The 10,729-nt window shown below is 35.1% G+C and overlaps 1 protein-coding gene across 9 annotated transcripts; it reads right to left on the bottom strand.

Annotated features, from left to right (window-relative positions):
* Positions 1 to 448: 448 nt before the first annotated feature.
* LOC126733074 (uncharacterized) lies at positions 449 to 10,285 on the bottom strand. 9 transcript variants are annotated; one of them, XM_050436199.1, is made up of 17 exons: positions 10,005 to 10,284; positions 9,824 to 9,917; positions 9,664 to 9,705; positions 9,113 to 9,280; positions 8,943 to 9,027; positions 8,750 to 8,856; positions 8,077 to 8,157; positions 7,528 to 7,580; positions 7,341 to 7,443; positions 6,335 to 6,478; positions 5,823 to 5,919; positions 4,002 to 4,227; positions 3,754 to 3,907; positions 2,615 to 3,631; positions 1,555 to 1,647; positions 1,133 to 1,413; positions 449 to 746 (listed from the first exon to the last, which is right to left on the bottom strand). In XM_050436199.1, exons 1-17 carry the CDS (start codon positions 10,130 to 10,132, stop codon positions 611 to 613), a joined length of 3,009 nt encoding a protein of 1,002 aa, XP_050292156.1. In that variant the 5' UTR covers positions 10,133 to 10,284; the 3' UTR covers positions 449 to 610. The 9 variants fall into 9 exon arrangements, with proteins under 9 accessions (XP_050292156.1, XP_050292158.1, XP_050292157.1 ...); XM_050436201.1 differs by having other exon boundaries at positions 3,811 to 3,907; XM_050436200.1 differs by having other exon boundaries at positions 3,754 to 3,904.
* Positions 10,286 to 10,729: the final 444 nt, after the last annotated feature.

Below are 10,729 nucleotides of genomic sequence, written 5' to 3'. Positions count from 1 at the left end.
CTCGGCCCATTTACTCCTTTACCTCTTTTTATTTTCGTGGGCCTGCTGCCCATCAATCCTGCTGCTTCAACCTGCTGGGTTTGTTTCCTTATTTCTTTACCATTTTGCCCCTCATTTCCTTCTCACCTTCTCTATTGTTGGGCTTTTTCTGCTATTGGGCCTTTTGTCAAAAAATGGGCATCAACAGAGGGCCAACTCCTATTTTGTAGGCTATATCTTAAAAAATGTTTAATAGTTATAAATATTATAAAGGATTTTAAAAAAAAAAAAAAATTGGGGCATAGTCCCCACACCCTTGGTTATAGTTCTACCCCCATCTCCAACCAAACTCACATTTAATATTTTCTTTTCTCCATTTTTCAATCATAGGCCATCCTATTCTACTTTGTGTGATCTTATTTATACCAATTGACATGGTGCATTGGGTCATAAGTCATAACGAGAGAAATGACTAAAATAACATAGTAATATTTCTTAAATACCTCATAATATCATTCCAACTAGCTTCACTGTTCAAATAAATTTTTTTTCAATGAATCAAAACAAAGAAAACGAAAAGAAATAGTTGTGCATTGGTTATAAGTATCAAAATTGGGTTTCTTGGTGAGTTCTATCTTGTGTCAATACTAGAGAAGCCCTGCATCCTTTTCCGGAGGGCCAGCACCAAATATGAATAAATCACAGTTGCAGCCACAAAAGACACACCTATATAGACGCATAATGTTGTTGCACAGACATAGAGGTACCTGAAAGAATAATGCACACAATAAGTTACAATAATGTATGGAAATAGCTAACTTAGACAACATACAAGCAGCCAAGAGCCTTGGCTTGCACTTTCTAGTGTTTCCAATAGAGATGTCCAGGGTTTAAATCTCCACTCCCCCATTGATGTAAGTTGTAACTATTGAATCATAAAAAATAAATAAAAGGACAACATACAAGGAAATGCTTGATGAACAGAATTCCAGACGGAAAAGAAAAGGGAGAGAGAGGAGGGCAGATGGAATTTTAGTTAGAATCATGGAATTATAGCAACCCCTTGGCCAATGCAACTAAATGCCAATTCCTACATGCACATCCTACTAGTATAATGATGATCAGCACGCTTTAGGTTCAATTGAAGACTTACTTTGGAGAAAAGACACTCCAAACAAATAGATGATTCCTCATCAACAGCAGTACGATGGTGTATGCAGTCAAGATAATGGAATTCACGCCCAGTGGAACCAGACAAGGAAATGCAAGCATATTCTTGAGAAGATGTTCTGAATCTGCTTTCTGGGGAATTACAAGATAGCTTGTGTCCACTGATATATACATCACTATGCTAAGAAGAAAAAAGCTGGGGGATGCATAGGTGATGATGAACATTAAGATGCCAGAAAGTAGAGTTGAGTAACTTGACATACCCTGCAATGGGTAAAACAATTAGGGAAAATTAGATAACCCAGGGCATGTAGATCACAAACACAGTGCAGATGACAAAGTTTGTTTATAAAAAAAGTACTTTTCTCTATGTTGTAAACTAAAATAGACAAGAAAAGGATATACAATGAAAGCTCCAGCAACATCAATGGTAGCCAAAGTATTGCTGTTCCCTAGTGCAAAATGGCCTGCCATTCCCAAATAGTACAACGCAGCAATCTAGAGGAAAACAACATTTCCCAGAATTAGTTCATGAACTACATTTAGTCCCAATGAAATACATTTAATCACAAGACAATAAATGCAACAGTGCAACTAACCTATTTTACCCAATATGGAGTACCAAGTTCAAGTGCAGTCATTGTTCTCAAAGTCAGCCTTAATGAGATACAAGAAAGCACAATACTACAATTGCTCTAACTTATTGTGGGTTAAAGCACAAGGTCTTCCAACACAAGCCCAAGATTTTACAAATAATTTTACAGATCCCATAAATTCCAACCTCTGCCACCCTTATTAACATTCACAACTTATTAATCTGAAATATATATTTACCCAATTCTTATACAAAGAGTACTATGCATGCAAGCCTATAATTTGTATTAACACCTTAGAAAGCAAATCTATTGTTTTTTTCAGGAATGTTGCTAAATAATTAGCACACCAGAAATCTGTACACTAAAATAACATAGTGATATTTTCTCCTTTGTATTAAACAAAAGATAAAACAAAATCTAACCTTATAAGTGTTTTTAAGGAAAGAGTTGTGCCAACAAGAACATTTTAAAAAAATCTTAAAAGTGCTTTCATTAACCACACATTTGTCAAGTTAAGAGCCACGGTGCTGTAATTCAGGCAAACATTGTTCTCAATTTGGACAATCATCCTACCTGTCAATTTTGTTAAACTAGAAGGGTCTCTTTCCCTTCATACTAAACAAAGCAAGATTATAAGTTCACAAAGCAATTGAATTTTTACACACCCATTTTAAGGTGTCATTACTAGTCAAAGATTCAGGCCCCAGTTTATTTGGAAGTATAAATTGAATTAATATGCTGTATGTTGTATGTATCTGGTTAGGCCAGTATTCTAGTTTAAGATTTGGCCCCAGCAAAATAATTATTTGCTTTCATCATAAAGAAGAGGAAATCATGTTTACTCTTAACAAGATGATACCGAAACTGACCTCAACCCACTGCTTATGATGTACACCGCCATTAGAAGCATAAATTAAGCTTGCCAAGATTTGCACAAAAAGCAATAACATAGGCAGTGCATTAATTGGTTGTTGTAGTAGTAACTGAAGAAGACACCAACAGAACAGGTATGCCCATCCAATCAAATATAAAGAATTTTTCAATTCAAGAAGCGGATACTCGTTTTGAATTTCAATGGGAACAGAACCTGACATGAAGCTATGATGACTTGAGTAAATCTTAGATACACAAATAGGCATTAGCCATGGATAGGCCACGAAAGTCCCAATTGTGGCAATACCCAGACCTGCAAAGATGATTTGTGCCAATAAGGTAGCATTATAATTTGATGACGCAAATATGTTGTCTTGATATTTCTGGATATGTTGCAAAACCAACAGCCCAAACATCAAAAAGCTAAACCCAACCACCAGACTAATTTTTCTCCTTGATCCTGATAAAGATAGAGCAAACAAGCACAAGCTGATCATCAGGAGGCCAGAGACTAGCTGAATGGATTTTACATGGTTGCTTCCAGCTTTCTCAAGCCACTTTGAAATGTCAGGAAGGTAAGTCCAATTCACACCTCCTTGATGCCAGCCTCTCAAAGTTCTTCCGGAAATAATAAGCACAAAGATGGAGCACATTTGAAAAGCAATTTTCTTATTTTCCTTGTACAATCTAAACAAACTTCGTGATGCCTCCACTAGGAGGGACTGCGTCATTTTACGGAGTAATAACATATTTAATGTGGAAGTCACAAAATGCCAAATATATTGCTCTTCCTCTACCATGGAACTTGAACCCATACTTACAACAAGTATCAAGATAACTCCCAAGACGAAAGTCTCGTCTAAACTCCAAGTGTGCATACTATACTTTGAGTCAAAACACTGTTGCATCTTTGTATTGTAAACTTCTTTGTAGAAAGAAAATATAAGGCTCAACAATATCAGACATGACAGCATCATTGCTGCAACTCCAAAAGCAAGAAGGTTAACAGGTTTCTGGAAAATAACGAGAATTGTCAATAAAAGGGATAAAATAGGAACACAAGATCAACAGGATGACAAAATTGACAATTTGCTGATATCCCCACACTGAGAATAACCATGAATTTTTTCTTCACCTTCACATTGAAAAGACTTTCAATCAACACAGAAACTTTAAAAAGGAATAGACATACATCAGTAACTCTGCGTGATAACCACTCACTTGCAGTTTTCAGGAACTCATAATATGCTGCAACAATGCCACTGTAGTCTTCCCTACTATAAGACCTACTGGATTTACAAAAGCAGCAACATTAGGCATCAGTAATGTTTCCAAAGAATCTCACTTTCATGATTATTATGATATATGGCATCATGTACCCACCTGGAGACATCCTTCAACCTCCATGAACTGTGAAGCATTGTGGCTTTCAAATATAAGCAGCAAATCGTATTCTCTATATTCCCACTGCACTTATTTATCCTAAACCCTTGATCATCACTAAAGCCATCACATAGGGAATTTTCACATGATAAACCAGGCAATTGTGCTTGCAGTAATCTGAGTAACTGCCAGGAATTTAACTCCAATGCTTTCAGTTGTTGATCATCTAAATTCATCAAGAACAAAAAAAACATATTTTTTTACTTTAGGAGAGTTTTGTGTACACATCCTTTCTACAAGAACTTTCCCCTCTATTCTAATAAAAAAACTATTACTAATTAAAAATAAATAAAAACAAACAAGGAAACAGCATCAAATCAGACATCATATATTATAAACGCAACTCAACTAAGCCCTGACCCAAACTTTAATTGTAGTACACAAGTTCACATATAATATGAGCATAAAAGGTATTATAAGTTTTCTGCATGCCGGCCTTTAATCTGATTAATCCACTGCAAGATCTGACACTACAGAAACTATTAACAGTCTGCTCCTATTTCAGTGTAATATATGCCAACAAATATCTATCAGTATCAAATGTACACGACTAGAATTTTCAGAGGTACAGATGATGATACAGACACAGAAAAAGTTAACATTTACGCACGAATTCTAGAAAACCAATCTACATTTAGTTCATAAAATGAAAAACTAATCAAGAAGTAATCAGCAATCAGTGTGGAAGTCAAATAACTAAAGAAAACAAAGATAACCCCATTTTAGAAGAACGCTCAAGAATCACATGAATCATCAAAACTCCAACGGAAAATCTTAAAAACACTGAGCAGTCAACAATCTCCATGAAAAAATTTATATGTTCACATAAATGTTTGGACAATGATCCCTTCTCAATAATAGTTACACTACCATGTTATCCGTGGGTAAGATACCTCCTGAAATAAAGATCCTAACAATAAATGTGGTTCATCCTCAAAAGCTTTCAAGTCAGCTTCCTAATGAAGTTTTAAGTCAAAATAAAGAACCTCAATTTTTTCGTACTTAACTCAAAAACATAACAAAAAATAACCTAGTTAATCTGCAACATACTGCCAAGTTATTGTAACCACACTTGAAGTTGTAGAATGTTGTAGAACCAATTTCAAAGGCTTCTGTGGCTGTTAAACAAAAGGTTAGAGGTTCAAGCCCTCCCTCTAGCACTCATATGTTTTAACTTTATATATAATAAAAATATATATATATATATATAAAAATAAAAAAAAATAAATAAAAAGGTAAGCTTCCAAGGCCATCCTACATACAAAATGTTGTAAGGCAACAAATAGCATAGTACAGACACAGTTGTTCCAATTTTGGGTGATCCCATTTAGTAATGGATGAGTATTTCTTATTCTATCATTTCCTTTCTTGTCACTCATTCAATGCTTACAGGGCATAACTTAATAGCTAACTTTCTGAAGTACCTCTCCTCTCCATCCATCCATCAATTTATTTGTATGAAAAATCCTATGACAAACAACCAGATATTGAGTACACATATAGTTAATAGGACTAACGTATAATTTTAACCAAGTGTGAGCAGACAACAAAGGGTTAATTCAAACAGCATTTGTGAATTAAAGCATTTGATCTAACTTCAATGAGGATAATGAGTAATGAAGCCCTCCATAATTAAAGCAGCTTTTGATTTCATATTCATATCATCTACTTCTATTTCCTTCTTTAAAATCTTTTTTCTGAACTCTTTTCTTTTGTTTTGCAACTGAGAGAGAGAGAGAGAGAGAGAGAGAGAGAGAGAACCTGTAAATGAACCAAAAGTGCCCGAGAGAAGGACACCAACATTGTTTTTAGGAATTGGCACACCAAATAGAAGGGCTAATGTAGGTGCAATGTCAACCTGGGTCACAAGAATCAGTGTCTATTAATGAACGTCATTACAACCTTGAATGAAGTCATCAATTAAAGAATTAGTTAGAATTATGATTAAGTGATTAAATTCACCATTTTCTAACATCTTAAGTTTTTGGGTCAAGCGTTAATTTATCATGGTATCAGAGCAGGAGATCCTAAGTTCGATCTCTGACTCCATTCTACCTCCCATTTAAAATATTAAAAACTCCACGTGTTAGGCCCCACTTTAGGCCCACACATGATGGAGAGTGTTAGAATTATGATTAAGTGATTAAATTCACCATTTTCTAATAGTTTAAACTTTTGAGACAATTGATAATTTATCTAAATTTAATATCTTCTACATAGAAATAAACAAAGAAATAATCTAAAGGAAGCCTAAAGTTCAATAGCCTAATTACCTGGTAAACTGTGTTGAGAGTGTACAATGCATAATCAGAGACATCATTTCTCAGGCCAATAAAAAGAGCTAAGGAGTCGGTTTCTTCAAATGAAGAGCCCCCATGATTACCGTTGTATGTCATGCCATGGTCACTTACAACCACCTATGAGTAAAACTCATTAAAGAGACAGATATCTAAGAAAATTCAATGTATTGAATGGACTTTACAGCTTGAACAGCTAAACAGAAGTTATGACTATGTGAATATCAAACTGTTCAAACAACTACAACCAGGAGGGTATAGCAGTAAAGCTCTACACAAAATGAAGAAAGATAGCCAAAAACGGGCAATAGAAACACATCAACAAAACAGAAGTTATGACCATGTGAATATCAGACTGTTGAAACAACTACAACTAGAAGGGTATAGCAGTATGGTTCTACATAAAATGAAGACAATGATAGCCAAAAAATGCTAACACAAAACATTAACAATCGTAATCAGTGTGCACATTATGTGTTAGTATACTACTTACTAATACATAGAGTCCTGCATGAAAACATATATAGCTGCTTTACACAAAGAGGACTCCAAAAAGGGATAAGCAAGCAATTAATGTGGATAATCAGATATTTCCAGATTAGATGGGTAAAACCATGTATCATATTCCTAAAAAATTTGGGGGGGAGGAAACAAACAATCGTTAATTCATCATTTGACCTTCAATATGCTAACAGGCCACTCTTATAAAATAAAGGCCAAAAAAATGGCAGTCAAAAAGACATTAAAGTTTTAGAATAGAACTGAAGAGCCACTCTTTTTGCCCCCAAAAAGATGAGATCATCAATCCCAAATGCTTAGATCTTTAGATAGTGGGCCAACAATTAATATCATGCTCACAAACTACACTAACATTAGGCACACAAAATTCACATATTCCCATTTATATGGATCAAAGTAATCTGAATGATAATCAATAATACTCTAAAATTCTCAAGAAGGGTAAAAAGGAGGAATCACAAACCAAAAGGGTCTGTCCTTGGCCATTCTCTTGATCCGCAATAACACTTGTATGAATCATATTCACCACTTTATCCATCTCCAAAAGTTTTGGGGCCGTTAAGATGCTAAAATAGTTTAATAAAAATCAATAGTGAAGCTAATAAAAATAATATCCTAAAATAATTTGGATAAGATTCGCAGTGTTATACCTGTTACGCCCACCAATATGTCCCACATGATCCAGCCCTAGATAATGTAGAACCTGACACAATAGCTTCAGTTAAAGCAAGAGAATGAAGTACCTCTCAAAGTGGAAATTGAATTCATCATCCAAACGGCAATATTATAACTTTTATAAAGAATTATTAAACAAACATTAATCTGAATACATTACATTGGACGCTGTTGCAATACAAATAAATAAATTTAATATACATAGTTTACAAATTAGAAAGAGAAATTTCTGAAGTACAAAGCAAGTATCATAGCACACAACCTTGTGCAACGTATGTATCTTCTGCAACAGAAATCTATGTAGTGTAAAGAAAGCTTATGATCAAATTTTATGCCTAAGATTTTGAATGATAACGAGTGAGCAGAGTTACTAGTAATCCTAAGAAGAACTAAAGTTAAGACAGGAAAAGTTATGTTAGGCTCAAGAAGAAGCCAGCAGACATTAATTTCAAAGGCATTATAACCATTATCACTAGTAGAAATACTAAGAAGATATTATTGGTTGACTAGTAACAAAGACTAACCATAAGATCCCAGTCATCTCTGCTTAGCTCATCCCCCAAATGCCGAGAAACATTTTGATCTACTTGTACAGTATCTTTTACCTGTCACAAGAAGAAACTTGAGTATCTGTTGCAATTAGTCGATGATATAACTTTCATTCCTGAACCACCCCAGAATCCCGGATGAAAGTTGCAAATTATTAAAGCTGATTTTATGAGCGTTAACGAAAGATCATATAGAAACAACAAAAACAAGTAGTAACCATTTATGACCAACCAGAAATGTCAGAATACTGGCCTAACTAGACCATGGTAACATGGCATGGGAAATGTGAAATTTCTCCAGTTTATTTGGATATGAGATACGATACATATTTTTTCACAACAGGATGTACACAATTTATATCATCACATGCAATCTTGCAACATTCTGGTGTGGGGGGGGGGGGGGGGGGGGGGGGGGGGGGCGGGGAATATAAAAATACTATCAATCATCATGCTGACTATTAAATATCAGGATGAACTTTTTCTTTAAAAGAAAAAGAAAAAACTCATTTGTAAATGAACCCAAAAAATGGAACTATGAATACTTAGAAAGGCATTTAAAACATACACACAGAAGCACACAGAATTACTAAGATAATTAGGACCAAAAAAGGACGTATTCTACAAGCAAATCATACAAAAGACTTACAAAGAAACTGCCAACTCCATCATGCCTTGTAAATAATCCTGGAAACAATTTAAGCCATGTTTCATCACCAAACATCACCATCTTCCAACCAATCTTTAAAAACTGGCCTACATAGGAAGGCAGTGAAAATGTTAATTGCATTCCTTGAAACAATTGGCGTGCCAACTATTCTAACACAATTATATCAACTAACCAAGAAGATTGTCATCTAATAAAGCTTGCGTGTTAAAATTGAAAGCCACATCCAAGAATCCCCCAATTGCACCAGAAACCATAGCCTACAATTTACACACCAATTAGTGAGGATTAAAAAAAGACTTGAAAAGGTTACGCATATTTTAAAAGACTGTACCAACACCCCACCTTCAAACGAGGCATTGTAACAGTCGGAGGTGCAGCCTTTGCATGGTACCCAATTGCCATTCCATTTGCTAGCAACGACTGAGTGTACGGCATAGCGTCCATCAAAGCCTTGGGCGGAGGCTTATCATCCTTACCGAGCACAAATTCTGCTGGAAGACCATCAATAACCTAAACTGACATGATTGTAATAAATGACAAACTGAACCTTATCCCATTATATTACATAGCATCATTTAATGGCCCAACAGTCATCGATTTAACTAAAGTAAACTTTAAGTTCGGAGTTGTTTTCATTTTGGCCCTCCATGTTTGATTCCATTTCATATTGGCCATGCCATCGTCATCCATTTCCGTTACTAATCTAGTGAAACGTGGCATTATACAGGTAACATTGCTTAATCGAGAAACAAACAGCATGGTCAATATGAATGCGAAATCAAACATGATATAAATTTTGGAACGTAAAATGCCAAAATGAAAACAATCTCAAACTTCAATTTTCGAGACATTGATTTTAAACGGATATGGTTCATAGAGTAAGCTTTACATACCATTAAAACCAGTCTGTCAAATGGAGCAATTCCAGATAGTTCCTACATTAACACACACCACCAATTTTCAAATACAGCAGCATCAACAAGAATTTTAAAAAAAAAATTAAAATTAAAATTGATACAAATTACATAGAGCACAAATCAATAAAAAACAGACCTCATAGAGCGATTTGAGGTTGTGCGGAGGCAGATCTGAGTCAGTCTGATTGTGAACCGGAGTACAGGTCGGAGCTCGGAAACTCTCGGCGCCGCTGAATCGTAAGCGAAGCAACTTAAAAAGGAAAAGAAACTGTGAAATTATTTTGATTGCAGAGAGAATTGAGGGATTATAGCTATACCTGACGCCGGAGAGGGCTGGTTTGACGGGAAAGAAGCCATAAACGAAGAGTGAGAGGCCAATGATTTGGATTGTAACTCCGGTTATTGTGAGTATTGTTAGCCTAGTGCAAGTTAACGAAGAAGACATTTCATTTCATTTAGGGGTTTAGACTCAGACTCAAAGAGAAATTAATTGGAAAACCCCTAAAGACTACCACTGTGTCTTCTTGCTAGGCTTCGTGGATCTCAACTGCTGATGGAAGAGCAAGCGAAAGCGAGTTCAGTTGGAAAGAAGCATCTTGCATTTCTTTTCTTTTCTTTTCTTGTCATGCAGGGGCACTTTCGTCATTCACTCTCCCCGCTTTTATTTAAATTTTAAATTGAAATATACAAAAACACTAAATATGACGTGAGTTTTACACTACCGTACACTGAATGCATGTTTTTATAGTATTAGTTATAATTTGTAAAATGATGAAATTGTGTTCGTCTTTTAACTGTGTTTCATACACACAATGTGTAACATATGTAACTGTCACTACTCATATTAAGAAATGATTATACCCTGTTATGATATGCAAATGAGACAAAGGTCTCATGAGACCACCATTTCTAAAGGGTATCAAAATGATACAACCAAATCACCTAAGATATACGTAAAGGAACAATACGTAATACTAATCCACACACCTTCCTATCAAAAATAAAATAAATAAAAATACACACCTCTTCTAAGATATCAAAA

This window comes from Quercus robur, chromosome 6, assembly GCF_932294415.1.
Source record: "Quercus robur chromosome 6, dhQueRobu3.1, whole genome shotgun sequence".
NCBI classification, from domain to species: domain Eukaryota; kingdom Viridiplantae; phylum Streptophyta; class Magnoliopsida; order Fagales; family Fagaceae; genus Quercus; species Quercus robur.
This window is presented reverse-complemented; position numbering and strand designations above follow the sequence as displayed.

Excerpts from the sequence above, each read along its gene's own strand:
- LOC126733074 (XM_050436199.1), bottom strand. The coding sequence starts at position 10,132 with ATGTCTTCTTCGTTAACTTGCACTAGGCTAACAATACTCACAATAACC. Across the intron at positions 8,158-8,749 it reads ATGGAGTTGGCAGTTTCTTT|GTAAAAGATACTGTACAAGT; the intron begins GTAAGTCTTTTG and ends TTCTTGTGACAG. Across the intron at positions 7,444-7,527 it reads CATATTGGTGGGCGTAACAG|CATCTTAACGGCCCCAAAAC; the intron begins GTATAACACTGC and ends AAACTATTTTAG.